Here is a 26,859-nt window from a genome sequence, read left to right as displayed (position 1 = left end):
TACCAAGTATCAAAAGACGACAAATGTCGTATGCAAATAGACCTGACAAGACTCGTTCTATATCAAAGAGAAACATCTCAAAGAACAGTCGATTGCACGTTTTCGACTCTATCGTGAGCATGGCTACATAGGGATGTTGGTAATGATACTAAGTGTTCGCCAAAAAGTGAGTGTATCGTGCTCCAACGATCACACTCGTCATAAATACATGCAAAGGCTAGTCAAAGGTTCACCTGAATAAAATCGGGAACGTATCATTTGTATCAATCAAGCTGCAATATCGTCCACATATCTACCATTAAGGCTATACTCAAGCGTTGTAAACTTGATTGCACAACTTCTGGTTGGCGTTCTGGGTAAAAGGAGCATGCTGCCTCAGGAGTTGTGAAATGGAAACAGCAAAGACTGGACTGGAACGATGAAAAGGGAAAGAAGTCCAGAATTTCAAACATTGTTTCCTGAGTACGTTTTCTCAGAACACTGATTTTCTCTTTCAACATTTGAACGTTTGACTATATAGAGTACAATTATGATCAGATCATTTTGGAGACATGCACTTATATGCAATGTAAAGCTGTCGACATACAGTCTATATCCTTGCCATATTGTACATGTACATCTGGAGATAACAATATCGATTTAGACCATGAGGTCTCTTGTAGTTTTTTAGCGGTTATATAACGTGAAAAGAATAAGAATGCGATTATTGAATAAAATTATGTTTAATCAAACGCAACAACACAGAACATACGAATCAATTGACTACAAAAAGCAATGACTTTTCTGTACAGCAATATTGACTAATAATATGGTGTAATACTGTCTATATGTAATCTATACACACACTAAGGCATAGTATTCATTACGTGGTATTAGGGTTTCCTCCATTTTCAACGATTCATACATTGTGTTTTATGAAAGAATATATCACGTTGTATTGTCTCACAGGCTTCGCCAACATCAGCTCTGTTATGCGTTATCCCAGTATCGTTCTTCACCACGCATTATGGAATCGTTTAGTTTTGATTTCTGATTACATTGCTATATATCTACTGAAAAAATTAACTACGCCATGTAGAAAAATACACTCGAATAGTTTCAATCTACACTGGTCTGATATATCAAAATAAACTACAAAAAACACACTTGTTACAGGAAAACAAAGACCACGAGATATGCTTGGTTATTTCATTATGGTGATGCCAATATGTTTGCGACCGTTAGTTTCAGCTTCTAGTGAAAGAACCATAGTAAGTTTCATAAGTGCCAACAGGTGCTTGAGCTGTTATTGTCACATGAACCTCTGATGTGATGCCAGGGACGTTGACTGTGACGTCATTGTGACGTGTAGTATACATATGCATGTAGTCGCTGTAGCCCTTGTTGGAGCCGACGCTGATGGTGTAGGTCAGGTGGTCTCTTCTGGGATAAAACACATCGCCATAGAAAACCCTCACACTGTCAGACCTCCATTGAACTAACGCTTTTCTTCCTGCGTATGTAAACATAATATAGCATTAATCAGTAGGTAAATAGGCATCAACTCACTGATTATTTATCGTTACTTTAGATCCCAGAGTTAATGTTTGCTATCATATTCTACCAAGCTTATATACACCGGGAAAACATCATGTACAGAAAACGACGATCAGCACACGACATCTATCTATATTCGATCATGTCAGTAACGTTACTATGTGCCTAATCGACTCTCGGTTGAGTTTGTTAATGCTAGTTTTGGTCGATATCCCTAAGGTAAACAGATCATACAAATGATCCTACTACTCCTTCGGCAGATCATACAGTAAAAGAACTCAACGTCTTCACAAGATGGTTCTTAGGACAAGGACGGACTAAGGCAAACCACAATGTATATTGTGTACCATGGGAATTATATTCTGATTATCAATGTTGTATGGCATTTCTTCAGACAAGAGGGGATAACATTTTACATTGTATGTACAAGTAAATTCAATCATATGAATCTATCACATGACAAGAGTTGGCAACAGTCCCACTGTACCTGAAAGTGCTGGCGCTGTGCTGTCTACTGTGACAGATGCTGATACTGCTTCACTGACTTGCTGCCTCATGTTTACTGCACGAACCACGGCTGTGTAGCTTTCCCCGTCCTTCAGGCGCACACCTGACATTTCACAGTATCTCAGGGTAGTGTTCATCCATACTTCGATGTCTGTTACTCGACACTGGTAGTGACTGACAGTGTCCTGGTCTGGCCAGGTCCACTGAAATGCGAGAGACGACATGATAGACTGGGGGACGTGTTTCCAATGCTGGCTGTACCTGTTCTGCACCACCAAGTCTACCACACTACCAGCAGCGGATGGTGGCCTGAAGAGAATTTGTAGCTCGTTTGATGAGACGACAGTGTCCAGTTCCACGTTGTTAGTGCACTGTATAGTCATGTACAGCCTGACCCCATGGGATGGGTGTGGGACCGTTATCTGACATGATGTACCGCTCTCAGAGGTAACCCAGCTGTGGAGATCAGATGACAGCCGCATGTGACCTATAAACATAAATAAGATATTTTAACAATACGTTCCCGGGGTACATATAAGTAAGAGAAAACCAGAAACATCATGGATAATGATAACACAGTGTCATTTAGAAAGTGGTCAAATGTAACATAGGTTATATTTGGGATTACACTTTCTTAGTAAAGTACAGATTCTAGTACTTTTGTTGGGTTGGGTCCCATCCAGGATTCGAACCCACAGCCTCAGAGTCAAGCACCTAATGGCCAGCACACAAACAAACTCAGCCGCCTAACCCGCTAAGCCACCCCGACTTCCACAAAAATGGATGGGACTCAACCCAACAAAAGTACTAGAATCTGTACTTTATTAAGAAAGTGTAATCGCAAATATAACATATGTTACATCATGGATAATGGTAACATGGGTATGTAGATCGTCGGTATATATTACCATTACAACAAACACTTACCAAGAGCACACCAGCATGTAGATATTCCCGACTCATCGTCGTCAGCTGACCAGGATCCAGATGCGTGTACTATTGGAGAAGGTTTGCTACCAGAATAAACCAGGTAGGCTTTTACATCTGATATTGTGGGTGGAGTGTGGTCGAGTACAATCGGTTTAGAAAGATAATGCGTCCTCAGTCCAGCACCATTCTCAGCGATGACTGTTGTGTAAACTGGCGTCCCATGGGGGACAGTCACCTCCACCAACTGGTGGAAGCCAGCGTCTGCATGGCGAAGGGGCTGAAGCTGAAACCCTCCTGGTGTTGTACCAGCTCCAATCTGTATGTTCATTAAGCCACTTTCTGGGTCCATCATCCTGGTGCAGATACCTAGTAGTGAGGGCGTCAGTTGTCGTACTGTTATAGCATCTGGTCCATGTGTTCTCTGTCTGTCTGTGCATTCCTCTATTTCTATATCTGCATCCTGGAACGATCCTTTACTCTGAATTGTGACTTCTAAAAGAGCTGAGACTGACACAATTTCTGTATCAAGTGTAAACTGGTATTCCGCGCAGTGCAATGTATGGTTGTATATTAGGACAAATGGTATCTGGATGTGGATGCCACCCACTGCAAACTCAGCCTCTTCATGATCCAGATGATCCCGCTGAATGCAAACCTTCACACGATAATGTGACCCGGTTTCTCGAGGTAAATCAACCTTGAATACATTCAAGGAACCGGATCCATCATTAGTTTTCTCATATGTCATGTTGGTGATGGAGATATTTGTGAAGTTCTTACACACAAATCCATATGGAGGGGTTACATCAACTAACACGGGGAGGGATGTCACTTCATCACTGAGATGTCTTGCAAAGTCCTCTGCTACTACAGACACTGTGTAATATTGTCCATGTTCTAGGTTCAAGTCATCAAAGAGAACTGTGTTCCTGAGTGTCACCGTGGTGTTAGTAACAGTATGTGATGAGTTGTCTTCCCTCAGGTAAACACGATATTGCTTCACACTGGAGTGGTGATCCTGGAATCCATGCCATGAGACACCATAGGATGAGTTATCAGACTGTGTCAATCTACTTTGATGATGTTCAGTGTTGAACACATTTCCACCAACTGGAATGTCTGCATCTATCACAAAGCCATCTGAGATGACAGTAGCAGACATGTTCAAGGTGTTGATGGCACGAATGCCAACATAATACTTGGTACCATGAGTCATATTTACCACTGGTAGGGATATGTTTGTAGTCAGTCCTGCACTTTGATATGGCAAGAGGTCTGAACCTGGAAAACATATCATATTATTTTATCATGCTGTGACATGGACACGAATATGAGCATGTGAATTTACTCCCAATATTATATATCCAACACGAACATATCTATATCAATCAAATATGGATATAAATGTATGAATCATATGTAGAGATGATTCACTTACCATATTTTGTAACACCAGCCCAGACTATGTATTCCTCAATGCTTGTCTGTGTTTCCTGGAACAATCCTTGCCAGCAGGCAGTTATGACAGTCTCATTGCTGTCGAAGACGTCAAAGTCTCGACTGCATGTTGAATCTGAATCTTTCAGTGCTCTACCTCTTCTCACAGAAGGTGGTGTATGGTCGACTCTAATACTCGGGGATGTGAAGACTCTGTATTCAGAATCTGAGTACCAAGCTCTGACGTAGATGACATAGTCGTCTCCGTGTTCTAGGGCTCGGCCATATGGCAGACAGTGGACTATGTCAGTCCTCCTTCCTACATCATACCAGATACTTTCCTCATTAGTTTTAAATATTCCAGCCCCAAAAGGCTCGTTAAGCAGCCCCATGCTCCACTCATATCGCTGAATGCCGTATGCTGGATCCATCTCCCAATACCCGGCAATACAAGACAGAGAAGATGTAATGTACAGGCCAGATTGGTTACGGGCCCTTGGATGTATTTGGACATCCATAAGCCTGTGTGAGGTGACATTTGACATATCACGACATGTTACGGGCATGGAAGGTGGATTACACTTCCGCCCAACCACTGCACATGTGCAGTCATCAGTACAGTAGTGAGTGTCACAGGAGTGACGCTGTAGTTCCAGTGTTCCCTCACGCCTCCTCTTGTGATCTGTTGCTACAACTGAGACGGTAACTTTACCAACAGGACTCAGAAGATGTGCATCATTCGCAGCCCAAATAGATAAAATGATTTCCCCTCCACCAAGTAACTGTGTTAGCTGGATTGTGCTTGACTGATCCTTCACAGATGGGTCATGACTGACTATAATCGCACCATTTGTTAGTTCGCCGCCTTCATACGACGTTCCAACATTTAGATGATAGCAAGAAATGTTTGATTCTGCATCTGAAAACCCATACCAGGTAAGATTGAAAAGTGTTAGTTCAGATCCATTGACACTGCTAGTTTGCCACGTTAGTGGTGGCTTAAAGCCTCCCAATATCGGAGAAGTAGAATCAATCAGAATGTTGTTGCTGTGTGACGTTGTACACAAGCCTGCACGGTTGCAGGAAGTCACCGACTGTTGGTATTTGTCTCCATTCCTAAGTCGCTTTTCCTTCGGCAGAATCAGTAAGTACGAGTTCTGTGGTCCTAAGGTAATCTGTTCTACTGCTACGGCTGACTCGTGGTGAGTTTTAAAGCTAAGTATGTGCTCATGTATTGGACTCCCATTATCAACAAACTTCCACCGTGAATACAGGACACTGTTATCCCACTGTATGGTGATGTTTTCTGGACCATCTGGTGATGTTGATATGAACACTGGTCTATCGATGACTTCAGGTGCAGTGTCATCAACTTCAAAACTGGGGGAGACAGCTTCGACAAAGAGACCTACAGGGTTGTATGCTCGTACTGTCACAAACAGAGGAACAGAGAGTGGTAGGTGCAGCCCACTTGCCAAGTAAGAATCGGAGAGAGCAGTGTTGGTGAAATTCATTATGTCACAAGAACCCGATCTCTGTCCAATACAGCACTCAAAATGGTGGATTCCTGTCTCAGCATCCTCGAAACCAACCCATTTACTGTGGACATATGATCTGCAATGGACGAATGGCATTGAACGATAAATGTATATAAAGTTCATAAACATCGTAAGTAGTTGCATAGGCGATAGGTATGCCACTCATAATTGGCCCTGTGCATAAACTGCATATTAATGTTAACGTATATGGTAAAGCAATTAACTGTCATTCCATTATTTGCAAATGTAAATGAAAATGTGAAAGAAATAGAGGCTTGTACAATAACCTATGGAAAAATCCTAATGTGGATGTACAGCTGAGAAAAATATGCATTGCTTGATAGACTAAAAAAATGTTTCAGAAATCATTCACCTATGACCGTGATATTTGTTATGAGTGTCAGTGTGACCAACAGTAACAACACCAGCTGCAGGAGCGGATCCATCCATAACGACGCCATCAGAAGATGCAGTGACACAGAGCCCTGCATTATTACACGCCTCGACTGTACTGTAGTACTTCGCTCCAGGGATGAAGGCATGTGTCCAATTATGATCTGAAACGTATTCACACACATTAAACATATGATGTGTAGGGCAAGGTAGCCTAGTTATGAAAGAGTTCGATCGTCAAACGGTAGGCCTCGATTCCCCCAAACTGTACAATGTATGAAGCCAATTTTGGGTGCCCAATCATTTTGCTGTAATTCAGTGTATGGCATTAGTGGTTACATGCAACTTAACGTTATGTGAATGTCCTTAGTTATCACTTAAATTGCTCCATAGTTACTTTTCCGAAGTCCAACAGACAGGAGAGGCTTGACGTCCAAAACGCCTGGTGAAGTCCCAAGTCCTATTCTGTAGCCCCGTATTCCAGAGTGAGGGTCGGGAAACCCAGTCCAGTGGCAACCTAGCCCAGTTGTGCTGGTTTGATAGTCCACCTCATCCTTAGGTAAAAGACAAATGATCAGTTTGTTAGAATTATAGAGTTTGCATAAACCAATGTGGATTCAAAGACTTACCATCCAAGAAGAACCAGCAAGCACCTCACCCAAAGATATGAATACAAATGCAATAAAAAGCAAAATAAAATTATGTTGAACAACCACTTGGAGGTCATGATATATCTCTATCAATGAAGACAAAGTACCCAAGCAGCAAGTCGTGAAATTCGTGCCATAAGCACCTCGTCGATTGTCATTGAAGATGGGTTATATTTTAATTTAATGAAATTTTACAGACTAAAACTACCCTCACCTTACTTCCAACATACCCATCTCGAACAATACCAGCATGTGGTTGGGAGTTATCAATGATGAATGACTTGGATATGCACAGAGACCGAAGGTGGGCGTTGTTGGTGGCCTAGAATTCAAAGAATTATGAATTATACAGTAATTGTGTAACAACAATGTGTACGTTGAAGTTTCCACGCCAGTTATTGTTAAAATAAATCCTCCTACTGTTTACCTGAATTCTGATGTCATAGGCATGCCCTTCAATAAAAGTATTATCAATGTGAATAATTGTAGATTCCATTCCTGTTCCAAACTGTAGAGGTGGCGCTTCTGTGTTGACGGATGTGAAAATATTCAGATGGTAGGACTCGATGCCACTTTCGGGGTCGTGGATATCCTTCCACTGGATGCGAAGTGTCTTTGTCCTCAAAACCTTCTTATGCGGGTACAGTCCTTCAACCTGAATCTCACCACATACAGGTGGAGTAAGATCGCCTACTATTTCAGGAGAAATACTCTCTGTCGTATGACCAACATGATCTTCAGCTGAAAAATATCAAATGGACGAAAGGAAGTTTCTGTGTAAACAAGAAAAATAATGTTCTTTTGAAAAGTCCCTGAACAAAAAGTGTCATTTATCATGTAAATCTGATGTTTAATAATGTTTTGGACTGCTGGTTTGTTTTCACGAAGCTTTGGTATCATTACAATTTGATAGTAAGTCAATAACACATGTTTCATGACAGAGTGATTCATCTGAAAATGACAATGATTTTGCTGCGTTTGTTTCCTTCAGTTTCATCACCTTTGATTGTGACAAAGTACACTTCTCCAGTCTTGATGGGAAGCCCCTCAGCTTGAAACGATGTGCGTTCACCAATCTTTGTCCATGCCATAACATTTTGACCATGAGGATAGTTCCCTTCAAACATGAATTGTGATGTACAATAGAAACTATGTGTAAACAACAAGAGAACAGAACTTTGTTATATTATGTGCTATATTCTCTCTCAAATCAGATATGAAATTATGTATGTTTAAAATATTTTAACAGCTTCATACCGATAGCAATTGAGTATGATTTGATTGTATTGGCATATACAACTCCATGTGGCAGCTTGTCAGAGAACCCGGACCAAGTAATGACCATCCTTGAGGGATCGGTGATGTAGCCAGATACTGCGTTAGTTACACTGACGGAACCTCCAACGGGGGGAGTCTTGTCCACCACAAATCCATTTCCGCAAATGGTGAAGGACAATAGTTCCTTTTCTGTATTTTCACTGACATTGGCACATATGTAATAGGATTCGGAATCGTCAAAGTCAATCCAACCGAACCTGACAAATCCAGTTTGTGTAAATTTCCATGCCAAGCAAGATATATCAGAGTCACAGTCATACACTGGAACCTGTTGGATTCCCCTCATCACGAACCAAGTGACATTGCGGCCAGCTGTATTGGTGATGACAGCACTTACTCTACTGCTGCTTTTGATAAAGTCAACATCCAGCTCATGTAGCAGCTTTAGTCTTGTGCCAAGTCGTTCACTGTGGAGAATGTCTTCGATATTGGCCAGTCGCTTGTCATCTGCAGGCAGCTCAAAGAGTGCATGCTCACTATACGACGTAGCGTATGGGTTCAATGTCAGCTCAGCACATTTAGAACCAAACTGCCCAGATGGACAGAAGACTCGTACACATGTGAACAGTTTTTGATAGGAGTGGACTGGTAGCTTCAGGCATTTGGAGGTCTGAAATCAGAATGAGTATGCATTCAACCATCGATTCAACATTTTTTGCTTTCCTTAGGAAATATGACTTACGATAAGTTGAACCAACACAAAGACTATCAACTTGTGTCAGGTGCGTCATTGATATACATTGTGCACTGTTTTGTAAGTAGCTTACATCATTAGACTCATTATCAGCATATTTACCTTGACATTGCAAGAGCCAGGATCTTCTTGCATCCACGTTGTAACCGGGCTGATATCTGATTCGGACTTGACGATTGCCCATTGAATGATGCAACTCCCAGATGTCTTTAAGGACTCTCCACAGGCAATACTTTCTACTTCAACAGATATGTTTGTACAATCTCCAGTTTCATCTTGAATGGCAGAAACGATGTTCCCAATCTCTGGAATTTCAGATACCAACACACCATCAGACAACTGTTCTGTGATACAAATGTGTCCAAAGCAAGGCGATATAGAACCCAAATAACGGTGTCCAGTTTTCAGATTTAGATTTTTGAAACAATGTGTTGTGCCTCTTCCTGTTTTAACCTTTGTCTCGCTGATGATTTTGACACATGCTTCTGAAGATTCATTGTTACATGTGCTTTCCAGTAACTGGAGATGATAATAGGTTGCAAAATCCGTGTATTCACCATTGCCCTCCCAGTGTAGTGTGTAGGATGTCGTTGAAACCTGGTAGTCGGCATCTTGAACACATCTGTACACTTCAATGTTGAAACTACTTCCTTTTCCGAACCTCAATCGGAAATTTGGATTTGTTGTAAGAGGAAAAAACTCTACATGATAAGTTGAATTATCTACCATGTTGCTTCCAGTGATGAATACATCATCTGAGAGAAATGAGAAGCCTTCAAAGGTTGTGATGTTTCTGACTACAGCACTGTAGTGCTGCCCAAGATGCAGTGGATTGTCAAATGTAACGTTAACGCTCGTACTGTGGGAAAGGTTGTGTAAGTCAAGAAAGTTAACCAGCTTTTCATCATTCAGTTCACATGTTGGGCCATCATAGACAGAAAAGGAATGAGGAACATCTGCCACAATCATAAATCCATCTGACGACGAAACAGTTTCTCCACCCGAACACTTCGCCCGAATAGATGTAAAGTACTTGACAAACGTCGAGAGAGTGGGTGACTTGATACAAGCTGTTTGTATATCCGACCCAGTGACAACAGTAAACGTTGCTACGTCATCCATACCTGCTGTTGACCCGATGCCTATCTCAAAAGTGACGTTTCTGTGATGTTTGAATCCAGACCAGTGGGCACAAGCTGAATACTGACGGTGGAAGTCCACGTCTGTCAAGGAGTTTACATCTGAAGGATCTACATCCACGACCAGAGCTGGACCAGGAGGGAATAGTGACGGAAGACGGATTGACTCTGTTCTTACAGTGGTGAAGTGGCCTGCTGAATTGTAAACATACAACTCAAAGAGACATCGTTTTCCAAGTTCTGAGTCCTGACGCTGCAGAAGGACCATTGGATACTGGATGCAACCAGCATGTCCCTCAGCTTTACACACCTCACTTGCCCCAGAAGGAGTCTGCAGTATTGGTGTAACATAGTCCTCGTCCATTACTGTAAAACATCATACAACAACTTCACCAAGCAGCTACCAACTATACAACATAACATGGTTGCTTACAGGGGAAAATACGGCAGAAAGTAATGTTTCCAAAACTAACTGGCTGCTAAACCCCCCCCAAAAAAACTTTATACATGTAAAAGAGTTTTAACTTGGTACGTTTATTCGTGACACATTGTCAACAATGTTCAACATTTGAGTGCAAACTAAGATGCCAAAATGCCAAGAGCCCCCTAAATTGCACATTTCGACGGTTTCCTCGGCTGTTTCACAAGTCTGTTCATTGTTTTCAGAATTGAAACAAATGGGCACATATGAATCATATTGTGTTGTTGAAGGTCATACTTAAGTTTGAGATGCATGCCTCCGGAAGGTGTTAGATTACAAACAACGTTAATGGACAGATATCATATTGCTAACAAAAGTAATTTTATGTCAATGCATTTAGCAAAAATAAAATATTATGACGAAGGGAAAACTGACTATTTCAAACATTGCCATTAAAAAAATATGTGTTCATCTTGCAACTCATACTTACCCGCCCGGTATGTAACTGTGAACTGCTGATGTACTTCTTCAGGGTCTGAGAATGTGTGATTGGTCCAGGTGACTCTGATGTGATCCCCAACTATCTCTGGAACTAGTGTCCCGTGAACGTCTGGGGGAGTGTCATCTATCATCACAGGACCAAGGGTTGCCACTGACGAGACACCAGCCTTGTTTTCTGTCTTGATGAATATGTAAAACTCTGTCCTACTATCAAAACCAGTTTCATGACTGTGGAAACTCGTCTTCCTATGAGTAGGTCTATAACTGGCTAGATCTGGCTTGGTGTATGTTGACACATCATACCCAAACCCTACGAAGGAATCTCGAATTTGGCTTTCGTTTTCAATTAGGCTCCAGTTCAGAACAACTTTGTGAAACGGCACATAAATTACAGTCTCATTCAGATACGGTAGATCCCTACACAGACTGTGAGCTGTTTCGTTGTCTATGTAACGTCCATATACTATAGGAAAACGCAGATTGGTGTCTAGGTTGTTAAGACACCGATCGCGACACATGTACCATTGGAAGCCTAGCCATTGTCATATTAGAGTTGATTAGCCATGGTTGATCAAATATGCATTGGAGACTAGATACAGAAGATGCCTGGTGGAGGGTAATGTTTTCTATGATTGGTAGGGAGAGGTCAAATGTAATACCATCTGAGCAGATAACATCAGAAGGCTCTAGAGCATTGTTCACAGCAACAAGTGAAGTAAAGTACCTGCCTTCTTTAGGGAAAACTAGTGATACACTTTCTGTTGTTGCTTTTTGAATGATGATATCGCTTGAATTCGTTTGCTTCAGTTCACCAACACTAAGACACTTGTCTGCTAAGCCTACGATGTAATATCGGATACCACTCTCATGGTCAATAAAACCTCGCCAGCTGATCAGCACATGCCCGTCACTGGTGTAATCTATGTCTGGACCATCAATGCTCCCTTCTTGAACGATGCCAACTAAAGGAGGTGACTCATCAACCAGAACATCCAGGTGAGCAAAACTCTTTAGCATGGCCCCATTAGTAATGAAGAGGGTGAAGTAATACTCTCTGTTGTGTTGACCTGTGTTTGTATTATTGGCTTTAAGAGAAGTCTTGCCAAGGTCCAGTGTATAATTCTGGAATCCACAGGGCCCAACAGATGGACAGTAACAATCTGGCCCTCGTGGACACCTAACCTGAAAACAAACAAATAGTTGCTTAAACGTGAAACCTGTAGGGCATAAAAACTATGTCGGATATGATGGAGCTATCATGCATTGTGATGCCAGTGAATTTCGTTTTCTAACACCCTACACACAATTTCCATTGTAATTAGAATTATATTTAGAAATTGATTTATGTAAAAACACTTGCAATGTATTTGGCAGTAATGGGAATAGAGATATTCGAACATCGGATGGTAGTTGTATAATTCGTAAACAAATCAGTGTGCCCTGGACTAACTTTTCTCATGCTATTTTATATGCATTCAGAGTAATGTTCATAACTAGACAAAAATGTTTGCCCATTTTCATTAACACATCTGATCTTCTTAAGTAAGAACATGCATGAAATATCCAAATACGGCGGTGTTGTTTTCGTAATATAAATCAAACCCAAAATACGATTATCATAAATTCCAATATAAAATAAATATATTTTCCAGTACACTCCAAATCTTTCCGAATTCAACTGTGCATTACCAGAGCATCGAGTTTCCTGACAGGAAGTGCACCGTTTCCGAGATCTGAGCCCGCATCAGTTGTTCCAAGCGCCCACAGGACAGATGTGATCCCACTGTGGACATCCCACGCTCGAAACTGAAGAACCATCGTAGAGAGATCTGTGTTGTTGTGAACATATACCTGACTCGTTCCATCTCTAACAAGCCAGGTATCAGCGATGTCAGCCACACTCCTGTCTATGTGCACAACTACAGACTCCACAATGGTGTTCAGCATAATGTCCTGGGCTTCAATCCAGACTTCATATGATTCACCATCCGTTAGATTCAGACCGAGGCTCAGAGATTGGTTGGTAAAATCTGAAACTGATGCCCACGACGTTTTTGAACCATTGTTGAGACTCCATTGGTACTTGAAACTTGTGATGCCATTGATACTCACGGTACCGGTGACAGGTAGAATGCCCGTTACTTGATCATATACGCCTGATATACCAGTGTCTGTGTCTTCCTTTACATGGCAAAAATAGTTATTGTTTATGTAATGTTCATTATGATAGCGTTCGTTCCATTCTAATAGAATGTCCCCGTGGTGAATTTGCCAAGTATATCTCGTGTCCTTTGATGCAGATATTACCCTCAGTACTTTCGTTGTCCTAACCTCAAGTTCAGATGAATTATCGTACAACAAAAAACGCCGACTATACCCAACATTTCCAGCAACATCGTGGACTTCCACATATGTAACATACATGGCAGGCTCTGATGGGAGTGAGACTGTGATGTTCACACTGCTCCCCGTCAGGTTGGTTGAATGAAATATGTTGTTGTCATAGTCCACATCCAGTGTATTCAGATCTAAGTGTTTCACACCATACACATCGACCTGATAGTACTTCACCCCCGAGGCTTTTTCTGGGGACCCTCGCAGAGGGTACGGATCAATCCAGCCCGACACCTCTACAGTGATGTTGGGGAATTTGGTGGTTCTGGTGGATAAACGCATGGGGGTGGCAGAGGAACACGGGAATCTTGAATCTGTTGTACAGTGAACTGGGGCAGCATTGTCGTATCTAAAGCAGATGGTCTTGTTTTCGGCAAGGGCAGTAAATCTTTCGTTCCCAACGAGGTCTCCATGGAAGTTTTTGTAATCAAATGAACCCCCAGAAAAGACCTTAATTAGGCCACATAACCTGAAAGCAATAATTTCAAAGGTTTTTTTTACATAAATGACACATTTAGTGACGATTATTAATGTGTGATAGTAAATGGACAAATGACGACAAAATGAACTTTGAATCATCATTTTCCATTAATGAATAACAAGTTTAAATCCATGGAGATGAGTATACATATACTTGATTACAGTTACACAAGTTACCATTCTCCATTTTGCAGGGATGATGAACCATTCAGTACTCTGTCACATGACACAAGTGGCGCAGGTGTGGACGACGAGAGGGCCTTGCTGCAGTCGCCACCTCCCCTCAACGTGGTGGAGGACAGAATGTGTTCTGTACCTTTAACATGTCAAAACATTAATTGAAATATTTGACCTTCAGGAATCAAACAAAAAAATCCTTTTATCTATGTGTGACCTCCTAGTATTACCATATAATTGGAAGTGATTTATAAACACATGATGCTGATGTTGTCACATTACTGCAACTAACTCTCGATACACACATAAGTGCTGGGGTATTGTTTACATTTTATGTTATATAAACATCTTGTGTAATCACTGATTGCTGTCATCAGTGATCAATTCAGTAACGTGACAAAACATACGGTTCTGAATTTGCGGCAACATAAATGTTCCAAAAGAGGTACATAAACAATTCCTGAGTGAAAGAACATTAACGTGGCCTAATTGCATAAAATTGCATACATTGAGCATGTGAAACCATCTTTGATCTCGACACTGTGAATCATTGAAAATATTTTCTGTAGGTTAGTCGATCATCTGTCATGAAATAATTAACAATTACATTTTTTTCAACCACTGTTTCTGCCTTTAACGGCTGGTTTAACATGTTTAACAATACATATACAATCCAGATGTAGATTGACAATAGCCATTTAGAACACTTTTGTCCTACAGCTTGTTCAGCTTGACCTGATCAAGTGAATACTAATGCATTACGTGACCGTGTCACAACTGGTTGGGTCTATTATTGTGAAGGGGTGCATCTTTGTCAGTTAATTGTCAACATGTCCGAACAGCCGAGACAAAGTCGCCTTTTGACATCTCAGTGTCGAGAAATCGCCAGCAATGTCCTAACTTTGTTTAAGCTTAAAAAAGAAGCTACAGATGGTTTAATGTTTCCGATCCGGGCTTTTAGGTAGCGAGCAGCAACATTAACATTCTCTGCTCCCCTTTTTTATGAAGTTAACTCGACCTGCCGTTTGTGCCATTTGACCTCCCGGGTCATGCTTATGTAGAGTAGCTCAGGTCAAGCTGAACAAGCTGTGGGTATGATGTTATGTAGATAATGAACACTTTTTACCAGGTTATGTGATATGAACTACACCTTATATTGATAGAGAACGCAACGATAACAGACTGCATGAGGACAGTTGGGGTCGCATGTTTCTTCAGTGTACGGTGCACACCAGAAACACGCCAGAAAAAATTCGACTGATAATGTTTTTGGGGTTTGTAAGCACCAGTCCCGTTCTTAAATTCAATACCAGAATGACAAATGTCTCAGACCACTCGGTTATTCAATAATTCATTGAATGCTTATAGTCCATTCTACCTGAGAGGTCTTGTCTTGTAACTGTGAGGCTACTGTCCACGATGCCGATATAGGTTCTACTGATGAACACAGGCAGAGTTGATAATACTTTCTTGTGAAACTCAGTTGTTATTTTAAAGGACATTGACTCAGGTTGTATGTTGATATATACGTCTGTCTGTGAATAACAGTCTGTGGTGTTGCCAATGCTGGTACTGTTCCGGACATCACTTCTGTGGTCTTCTATTCCAACATTGCAAGTGAGCAAATCCGGCTTTGTGGTAACTAGAAAATAAGATATTTGAGTCTGTGCGTGTATACAGTCAAAACACATGCATAACGCAGTATAAGCGACTATTAATGAGATCACACATGGAGTGGTAAGGCAATGAATGAATGCAACACCCAAATTGCGAGCGAGAGGAATGCTTTTCAAACGCAGGATTTGCTTGGGGTCTGTTCAACTTTGAACACCACTATGACATATGACAAAATATGACAGAACAATATGTGATATGCTGGATTTTCTCATTGATAACTGTTTACGTACAATTCGGGGATAAGGCATTGGGGCAAGATGGAGGCATCCCGATGGGCATATCCCATTCGAAATATGATATTGAATAAACCTGTGAAATCACCCATCTCTGTTATGTTTAGATGTGTGCTTTTCTGTAATTGGATATAATGTGCATGCCTTCAAAGATATAAAGCAACTATCCACAAGAATGTATGACATGAGGGATGACGTTCCATTATGTAGATTAATATTCCAGCAGCTGTGTCTATATTGTGTACTTTTCAGGTACAGTGAAGCATGCCCTTCGTATTAAGATTATACAAAGCGTCAAATGACTCAACAGTTGACTGATCAGGGATACAATGTTTCCATGTCTAAGTAGTACTCTTAAAAGGCATCACAGTAAGCACGTCGAGGATATTTCAAAATCTGATGCATACAAATATACATCTGATATTGCCGTGTTATTTCAGGTGAACAGATGACCTCCCTTTGACAAGTCATATGGGCGGATACGCTCACTCTTTTCTCATCACTATTTCAAACTGATTCCTTCGGTCATAATTCTGGAACACTGTTCATGACTACGTGATTTGAGATGTCTTTAAGAAATATTTCTAGAAAGCTGGATGTACTTATCTCAGAGCGATAGCGATTGTACTAAGCCTTGTTTTGAGACTTTTGTTTTGTGACTTTAACTACTGCGCACTATTACAGTCAGCTGTGGTGACTTACCTTCGGTTGTTGGCAATTTATAGCCTGTTTTATATTGTCTTGTCATTCATAGTTTAAATGTTCTAGTGTTAATTACTTGTTTTCAATGTATATAGCTGTGATAAACTAGCTGTTTTACTGTCCTTCGTTGACAGCTATTTATGATTTAGCTTTAAGTAGTATGAATCTATAACTTGATATAGTCACGATATGGCTGAAATACTGCCGATGTGACTTAAACCTTTAACTCCTTCACTCACTGCATTCAACTGTGATGAGTTCTCAAATTGTGAAATACTCACTGTCACAGGTGGAGTTCCCTGACTTCCTGAAGCCACTTTCACACGAGCAGGATGTCATCAGACCATTAGAACAGCTGCCAGGCCAGCACCACCTGTTGTCCATGTATGAGCAGGTAACTGGAACATACATAGGGCGTTTGCTGCGTATTGGATAAACACAGCGAATTATGGTAAATATAGATCTTTACATAATGTGAGAATTCACATACAGTTCACATTCGTTATCACTTATGATGATTGATTTAAATGTAAAGATTTTAGCAGCAGCATTAAGGAGTATAATTGGATGGTCATTAAAGGCCGAAAACAAACCTTAAGCCTTCCCTCAGCTCTAGAATATTAAATACAAAGTTAAGAATATATATAAAATGATAATCGAATTATATTTGCAAACAGCATAATGACCGATGGAACGTCTGATTTAGAAACTGATGCATCTGTAAAGTTTGTGAAATTCAGTACAAAAAGCGTCATGTGAGTCAAGTCAATCCTTATGAAACAACTTACTTGTGATCGTAATTTGTAGGGTTAAAACTCTCAGGTAGCTCTAATAATTAAACTCACGATCACACCTCTGCTTGTCTCGACTGAGCCACTGCAGGGACATTTCAACTGTACTTCCCATACCCCGACAAGAAGCTGGAATGCGGAATGATTCTGTCAGATAATCACTTCATTTACAAAGATACATTAACAAATGTGTATAAAAACTGTACGTGAATGATGTGGTCTCATGTACCCTCCCCGGAGGACAATCATTATGCACTACTTGAACCCCTTCCGAGGAGCCAGTCACTAATAATGTCATTCAGTTATCAAAATGTATTCTCCCAAATGAAAGGAGAGTTAACTCTTGCTTCTTATCTCACACGAAGGTCAGCAATTGTGTAGAGATCATTCTTACCCTGGATACTCTGCACACGCACGCACACACCCATGCCCACACGCACGTATGTACATATTCGCCGACCAATTGCTTTCAAGGTCGTACCGGACTTATGCATACCAATAATGTACCACCTCTGGGCAACTGATAATCTTCGAAAACAGAAACATGATTGAACATTGCAATCCAGTTAGAGGTCAACATATTATTTAAGGGTGGTCAGCTTTTTCCAGGTGTATTATATATATGGTAATTCCATTTCTTTTGAGGCCTCTTAGGCTTATCAAGTGTACCAGGATGGACAAATTGCCATCCCGGAAATGCTCCATGTGGACCTTTCCTCAAACATGACTGTATAATAAAGTTACAAACAGCTTTTTGACAAACTAAAATTGTATCAATATGAAAATGTATCACCATGTGTTGGGTTCACTAAACGTCATCAAAGATAACCATTCTGATACTAGAAGCATGAACTAGCTGAGTGACTTTCTTCCAATAGTCTGAAAGGACTACACACAGGGTAAGAATTGATTAAAACGAAGATTAACTGTAACATTTAATTTCCCCAAGCTCAATGAGCAAATTAAAAAAAACGCTGAAAAGATCATCTATACAGTTTCTGAAGCCTTAAATTCTTTATATATTTATATATTTGAGTAAACATTTGACGAGTGTTTAACTCATTAAGCCCGAGAGCCACTTCACTACTCAACACCTGGAACCCCTCACTGATTGCCCGACTCACTGTACCGAGACTAATTACTGCTAATCATACCTTATTTCCCTGGCAGGTTTCGGGGATGACAGGAAACTGTCTAGTCGTACAAACAAGTCATGATTGTTTCATTGTGTCGTAAAGATATATGTTGAAAGAAAGCAGGTGTGAATACATATCATGCATTGCAACGTTTTATGTAATTTTATTGCAAGTTTCTCTTGTAGACCTTTGGCGGCTTTTTTATATTTATAGTTTATCAACATATGCATGTATTCTTTGTATGTAAGAGATGAGACATACATAAACAAATTCTCTCTCTCATATCATTGTGTGAGGTTTAACTTCACAAAACATCGTATGACAATGACATACTGTAAAGAAGAATTTACTTACATAATTTATGATCTTCTACGAAATTAGCGTTTTTGCCGATGCATAACTAGTGTATACCGATTATTTTACAGAAAGTACTATTACGCTCGTCTATGACTATAATGGAGCACATTCATAGCTTGGCACTTTGTTTTATCTAGATTTAATGCAGAAAACATACGTGACCATACAAACATACATATAAAAAATGTATACTACATATTCCTTGCATAGACATAAAACAAAGAGTCACGTGATAGGGCGTCATCAAATTTCCCGAATAGAACGTTCGGTATCTCAACTGTTCAATGTAGTGGCTGGTCATATGTTATCTGCGACCAATCGTATCATGAGATACCTGTCACAGAGGAAAGGACAGGTGATGGGGCGTGGGCGAACTTTCTGAAGAGCACGTTTGGTCACTCAACAGCTTGGATAGAGATTGATTATTGGCTATATCGATATGCTGGGTTTCGGTTTTATCAACTCAAACTATCATGTAATAGTTTGTGTATTGTAAACATACATACTGGGAACGATGTATGAAATATACACATAAGACAAATAGGAGTAGATAGACACTTCCGCGAGTTTATTTGTCCTCAGATATCGAAAACACATTTGAGTAAGTAAAGCAAAGCGATTGAAATCCAACCATTGAGTAGAGATAGTATTTATTTTCATATACATTCTACGCACACAACTAGTACATAAAACATAATGGTTTGCTGTACATGTAAATATAATCTTCACCTTGATACGAATGAATATCCAAACTAAAGTACACGTATTACAGCCTTCACGAAGTGACATTATACTGAATTATTATATTGTATAAACTTGCAGTTGAATCCCCCAAATATTTATGAAGATGGGCGTGCCTATATTTATACTGAATGCAAACGAGGTTCATAAGATTACAGATGTGCATGTATGCAGAAACATTACAGAGAGGGGCGTGACTCCATAAAGCAAGTTGTCCAATGATATAAGAGCGCACCTGTTTATTTTACACTTGTCACGGGACAAACCTTTCAACAAGGACGTAACTACACATGCATTATAGAACACGTTTTTATGGATAACAACATTCTACCATATGCATTCTACCGGAGGCTGTTATTTCAAGGTCGAAAGAGGTGTTCAATCATCTCAATACTGTAATCTGATTGAATGGTTATACGCATGTGAATCGATACCGTGAATCGAACTGATATACTTTCCAGCTTTTATTGACGATGGATCAATAGAGACTGATTTCATTGATACACGTGATAATTACACCGGATTTGATAATTACAGAGATCAAATACAAATGTTTTACACAATGCTCATATAAATTGCATAGAAAACTGACAATTCAAATCAACATGAAACTTTCAACAGCTTGAACAAAATGCTTGAAATACCTTTGTATGGTTTACATGTAATAACTTATGATATTACTTCTGTCTAAGACTTTTTATGAATTACCAACTTAATATCTTTTCTGACAAACGTAGTAAAAGAGTTCATTGTTGTTATAACACTGACCTGTATATATATATTCGATGCAACATTCGAGGCGCGACTTATCACTTAATATTCGATTAGGTAACATTATCAACTTTAGATTATGGAACATAGCTAGTTACAATTCAGTAAGCTTTAAATTAGTAAGTTAATTTATGTCTAATCTATTCGGGCTTGGATGTATAATTATTTGTGTTTATACATTATATTTCATTATATGAAACATGACAACGTAATAATACCTAAAACGTAAATTCAAACTATTCTATTGAGTTTGAATTCTTTGTATGTCCTTGAAATGTCATATATTGTTCCTATTTATTAGGAAGTTGAAGAAAATATAATCTTCAGTAACCTCTAAACCATTACATCTAATTCCGTCAATGAGCATAAGAAGTATTTTAGTATCCATTCCCAATGAAAAGTACCAGACACATACCTCTGTAAAAACATCATAATCCCCTTTCTCGCCGACATGTGTTCACTTGCCAAACGCTGTGATAATGATTATCCACTTTAAATAATTCTTCTGATTGACACTAAAGATAGCATTTCTCGTAAGAAAAGCTAATATTTGCTCAGTACTACTAAATTGGTTTAAATCATAGGTATATTGCGATTAAATAAAGTATTGACACACATATGCGTCACTCGCTGAATAAGAGGTGCTTTCTATTGACGAATATATGTGGCTCTCGGCCTTAATTAGCATATTTTTTCTGACGGTGTTTGTTCACTGTACGTTAATTTGATAATTATATGATGAATAAAGGATGTACCGAGAGAATGTTTCCTCTTGGGAATTGCGACAACTATGCGCGGTTATTTTGAAAACTGAACATTAAAGCCATGTACTTCATATGATGGAAATGTCATAGGTCACAATGTGACCCACAGGTGTCTTCCCATTCTGCCCACACGTTAAAACAACATGATACGGTCATTACGGAAGTAAGGTTAATGTGCTGACCAATTCTACCTTTACTAAAATGAACTTGACCCAAGTCAGTTGTAGCAATATGGGGAAAATGACAAAAAAATAGGGATTCTATGTATCAGGTATCTCTATTTTTTCTGAGTGCATTTCAATCATTGGAATTGACAAAATGTCATGGAATATAATTCTTCAACTTATGATGCCACCCCTCTAGATGGTTATTCGTCCTGGGCCCAATATTGCCGAACTTTGTCCAGACTCCTACAGGAAAGCGTGAAGTCATTGAAGTCATTCTAATGGGGTGTGGTTGTGTTGCATGGTAGAGTTAGTCTCCAGTTGTGGAACAGCGGCACATACATGCAGAATGCACAAAGTTCCAACACAGTGTGTTTATTTCCATTCTACCATAACCGCGTTATTAATTTATTTTAAATATACATACTGTGTTGGAAAATCAGAGGTATATAACGTAATTAGATATATTTGAATGACTTAAATTAACCAATCACAATCCAGTATTTACAGTAATGGTAGAATACTTGCTGTCCTCCTGCTTGCGAAGTGATGAATTCAACATGCTAAACATTTGCCATTGTGTGGGTGCTGTTGGTTCCCATTCTAAGTTATCAGGAGTTTAATTAACTGACTCATTTAATATGTCGTTATGTATCTTTATTGGATTATAAAGACGAACTACAACTTTGAAACTTTAACTTGCCATTCATTATCACCAATATCATGATGTTTAATTTAAGTGAAATTGCATTAATTACCCTTTATCCAAACCCAACAACATACCCTTCAGTGACTGGTAAATGGGTTGTTCCATTATTTTATAGGTAAAAAATCATTTCCCATTTTGTCTGCAGTAATTTTTGTAGGCAAACTGAGATGTAGGTAGTCTGGGACTGTAGGCAGAATAGGATGTAAACGACCCACACCACATTATCACACAATGCAAAAACAACACCCCTGTTGATGGTTACTGTGGAATCTGTACCACTTTTGAATTCTATCATGAAAAAAATAAAAATATTCTGAAGTGAGTGTTTTGATACCAGGATAACTTCACTCTATCTTGGACAGATTAATATTAGAGAAAGTGATTTAATCCTACTACAGTCGTCACAGGTGTTATAGTGATAGTAGCCTGGTAGTGATAGAACACGCCCAATAATTGATAAACTGGTGCTCTCTGACATTTGTTGTAAATATTCCAGGTAAATACTAGCTACATGGGTATGATACTTTCTATTGTCCTGCAGTTAAGTTATCCAACTATTTGTATGTGTGTACGTCAAACACTGAACAGTTTCTATAATGTTATACAATCAGATAGAGACAACATAATTGGTCTCTCTTTATTTAAAGACTTATTTAGAATTGACAAAAATGTGTATTTGTTATGTACCTATGTCCCTCCATCGGGGTCACCATACTATAAGCATGTAATCACCAAGTGTATTATTGTACAAGTAGAAGAATTCTTGTTAGATAATAATAAAATGTTTTCAAACTCATGTAATTTAATCTGTGGAGATATGGACGCGAGAACAGGTGAGAGAAATAACCCTGATATTAGCAATCACGACGACACCCTCAGGCATACTACCCCTTTCCCTGATGAGGAGGATGACCCTGTTGAAGATCGTACTTCACAGGATACAGTTGTAAATAGATTTGGCAAAATGTTGTTGGATTTGCTTTTTATCTTTACATCTTAAATGGACGAATCTATGGTGATAGTAATGTGTAAATTACTTATTGTAGCCAACATGACTCCAGTGCAAGCGGCTATATTCTAAGTTCACCTGATTTTTTCAGTTCATCAATATGTTCAGTATCGGTGATCGATCTGATTCTGATCACTTCCCACTAGAATTGATGTGCAGATTTCCAAATATAGGTAATAGGTGTAACAATGATTCATGCATGGGTCCAACAGCATCAGAGAAAATTGTATGGAATGATTTTTATTCTAATATGTTTTTTGATAACCTGAGGTATAAGATTGCTGAAAACAAAGAAATGCTTCTAAGAGAAATTGATAATGCTATTGAAAAGGCAATTAGTCACTTTGTCAACATTTTATCAAACTCTGCTAGCTGCCAGAAAAAGCCAGTCGGACATAGTTCACAAAAAGCTAATCAAACACCTTTAATCTAGAATGTAGACAAGCGAAAAGGGCAGTCAGGCGATTTAGAACACAAAGTAACAGAACAGAATAGCGTATTGTAGACAAAGAAATCATTATAAATTTTGTTGCAGAAAATTTTAATCTATTTCATGTAAGAAATCAGTAGAAAGATTGCATAGAAGCATAAATAGTCAATCTAGCTTTTGGAAACAGATAAGATCATTACAAAACAAACCCAAACAGAAGATTCTTATAACGAAAACAGAATGGCATCACCATTTTAATTTTTTTTGTGAAAATAACAAAGTTTTTTCTCGCCACTTGGATGATTAAAATAAAGTCTTTTCAGATCAGCTCACAGATATTGATGCGCTCATTCTAAATCTACTATAACTGAACATGAAATTACATCATTAATAAATAAGTTAAAATACGGGAAATCTGCCTGGCCGATCAAGTGCTGATAGATCAGAGATGCTTAACTGTTCCCAATTTGATATAATGCCATTTCTCCATAAATGTTCAACAAACTCTTTGACCATCAAATAGTTCCTAGCAGTTGGTCTTGTTCAGAAATAGTCCCTTTACATAAGAATGTATCCTGACATCCTAGAAATCCTTATGCTCCTTTCTGCCGATGATGTTATTTTAGTATCTGACACAGTTATTGTTCTACAGAATCAGTTGAATGTATTAGATAATTATACTAAGGAATGGAATTTATCTGTAAATTTAGATAAGACAGAAATTATAGGATTCAGAAAGGGGGGCCCTTTAATTTTTTAGGAAAGATGGTACTTAAATGGACAACGAATTAATGTAGTTAATGGTTATAAGTATCTTGGTATAATGTTTAATTCAACACTAAATTTGGACAAAAGTGTTTCTGATTTATCACTGCGAGGATAAACTTGGAGTTATTACACCTTATGTGTTTTCCAATTTTTGTTATACCCAAATACAGCCCATTCTATTGCATGGATCCGAAGTGTGGGGTTACCAAAGATTTGAATGTTTAGAAAGAATTCACCCACTGGCATGTAAAACGTTTCTTTGTGTTGGATTAGCAACTCCAAATAATATGATATATGGAGAATGTGGAAGATACCCACTTTAAATTAATTCGTAAATAAAGTGTTTTAAATATTGGTTTAATATCATCCATATGCAAGATCATCGGCTTCCGAAAATAGCCTATAACATGCTCTTTCTTCTAGATAGCATCGGTAAGGTTACATGGGTATCGCATATAAGGACACTATTATTCTCACATGGATATGGGTTTGTATGGTTTAATCAATCTGTTGGCGATCTATATTTATTTCTAAATGAGTTTCGGAAAGTAGCAATAAATATGTTCTATCAAGGATGGCAATCCAACTTAGAAAACAGTTCACGTTATGATTTGTACAAAACGTTTAGAGCCAGAAAAATATTTATCAGTTTTAACAAATAGTAGCCTAAGAAATGTATCTATTAAATACAGACTTGGCTTGTCAAAGCTAATGATTAAGTATGGACGGAATATATCACTTGAAAGAATATAAATAATTTGTCCATTATGCAACTCTGCTATAGAAGACGAAATACATTTTACCTTTGAATGTCCTTATTACGCAGAAATACGAACTAAATATATACCAGAACGTTTCTCATCTAAGATGAGTAGAATAGGGGTTTGTTTCTATTTTGTCATCGAATGATCCTGATATAATATCTAAATTTAGACCACTGGCTGACGGGGGTCCATATGCCCCCCCCCCCCCAGGTCTACAGGACTTCACATATTGTGCCGATGTGGTGAATCGAACCCGGATCTTCGGCGAGACGAGCGAACGCCTCAACCACTAGGCTACCCCACCGCCCCTGTGACACTATTTAACATTATGAAATCGCAAGGAAACATACGTTCACATTTTGTTTTCCCTCCAGACAATTTGAAGATGACGTTGTTTTTAGTTCGTGGATTGCAAGCATGACATGTGCGACAATGCTGTTCTTGACAGTTTGGTATGACAGGACAACCTGTGACGAATAGAAATTATGAAACTGAAAATATCATTCACATATCATTGTGACATCAGATATATTTTCATCTACTTATCTACTGTAAGGGTTCTAACAGAAATGATTACGGTTAACATTTGCATCGCATAGAATGTGATTGATTTTTATACCATAATATTAATCTCTGTAAACTTAATGACGTTAATATAAGTCAAGTGTGTGCCTACTTGTGCCATGTGTGAGGTCTTTGCCGTTGTTACTGCCCTCTAACCAGCAGTTACATCCAAATTCATATTTCACACCCGGTTCAGAAAGTTCCTCAATGTGCACCTGTGAAAAAGAAGTGTTAGAAATATTGCTACATGCGAACTGCAGTGAAGGTATGCATAGTTCATCATTCCTGGAAGACGCAATAACGGAACCTCGGAGATTTGGTGTTATTTTTTCAACCCTTAGAAATATCAAAATACGATTCCACATACCAAATATTTTCGTTTGCACAAAATTAGTAATTCATATGTATGCTGGTTAAGATCCATTTACTTTAAGTCTGGCGTATAGGAGAAACATAGGACAGTTCTGGTGGGTGTGCCTGAGCGGGAAAGAGGTGAAAAGTGGAAGTTCTGCTCCTTGAAGCCACTACCAGAAAACCTTGAGGTATACTAGTAACCCCCTTGAGTTGTCTCTTGTCACATGCGACTGATTTGAGTTATTCGCTTCCTATTCACTTGTCAGTGATTCGGCAATGGTGCAATAGGAGTGTTGATACAAACCTGCAAGCATGTGTATGTGAAAACAGCCTTGGAATACAAATATTACCCAGTCTAACTTCCAGCCAGCATAACTTCCAGCGTCATTATGCCAAATCCTGAAACAAATGATAACATTATATGATACGTGACAACAATTATACCAAGAACACTAATTCAAACTATATGAAATCTCTTCTCCGTCATGTTGAATAGGTCGATATTGTCCTTGAGGATTTCAAGGTTTTGAAATGGCTTTTAGACGATAATTAATCGTCTGCACAGATGGTATTCGAGCGCACGACGTCCACATGGCATCCCACATCGTGCAACCTCTTGGGCAACGCAAAAGTTCTTCCGTGCGGACCCGTGTCAGATTAGTTTCTCAGAGCCAGCCTCACGCGTATTCTTTTGGATATATATGCGGAAGTATAGCATCGCTGTCTCTTTGATGTTAAATACTGGATACCACTGTTGCATCGCCCTTGTTGACACTCTGTGGCGGTTTGG

At 39.1% G+C, this 26,859-nt stretch overlaps 2 protein-coding genes across 2 annotated transcripts in view; both read right to left on the bottom strand.

Annotated features, from left to right (window-relative positions):
• Window positions 1-706: 706 nt before the first annotated feature.
• Window positions 707-11,579, bottom strand: LOC124271470. The gene is made up of 12 exons (XM_046706627.1): window positions 11,074-11,579; window positions 9,126-10,528; window positions 8,249-8,939; window positions 7,992-8,108; window positions 7,419-7,732; window positions 7,206-7,313; window positions 6,739-6,895; window positions 6,322-6,505; window positions 4,412-6,024; window positions 2,971-4,254; window positions 2,024-2,530; window positions 707-1,492 (listed from the first exon to the last, which is right to left on the bottom strand). The coding sequence occupies exons 1-12, from the start codon at window positions 11,213-11,215 to the stop codon at window positions 1,227-1,229; spliced, it is 6,786 nt and encodes a 2,261-aa protein (XP_046562583.1). The 5' UTR covers window positions 11,216-11,579; the 3' UTR covers window positions 707-1,226.
• Window positions 11,580-26,859, bottom strand: part of LOC124271469 — a 42,949-nt gene continuing 27,669 nt past the window's right edge. The window contains exons 7-14 of the mRNA XM_046706624.1: window positions 26,420-26,468; window positions 25,828-25,930; window positions 17,593-17,667; window positions 17,029-17,145; window positions 15,514-15,777; window positions 14,136-14,274; window positions 12,774-13,947; window positions 11,580-12,266 (exon numbers count right to left, since the gene is read on the bottom strand). Of these exons, the coding sequence (XP_046562580.1) occupies window positions 11,580-12,266; window positions 12,774-13,947; window positions 14,136-14,274; window positions 15,514-15,777; window positions 17,029-17,145; window positions 17,593-17,667; window positions 25,828-25,930; window positions 26,420-26,468 (2,608 nt within the window). The remainder of the gene's footprint in view (window positions 12,267-12,773; window positions 13,948-14,135; window positions 14,275-15,513; window positions 15,778-17,028; window positions 17,146-17,592; window positions 17,668-25,827; window positions 25,931-26,419; window positions 26,469-26,859) is intronic.

The sequence above is a fragment of the Haliotis rubra genome, unplaced genomic scaffold (assembly GCF_003918875.1).
Source record: "Haliotis rubra isolate DU_JTF1 unplaced genomic scaffold, ASM391887v1 Scf1600, whole genome shotgun sequence".
In the NCBI taxonomy this organism is placed as follows: domain Eukaryota; kingdom Metazoa; phylum Mollusca; class Gastropoda; order Lepetellida; family Haliotidae; genus Haliotis; species Haliotis rubra.
Note: the sequence above shows the minus strand (reverse complement) of the source record. Positions and strands in the feature narration are given on the sequence as shown.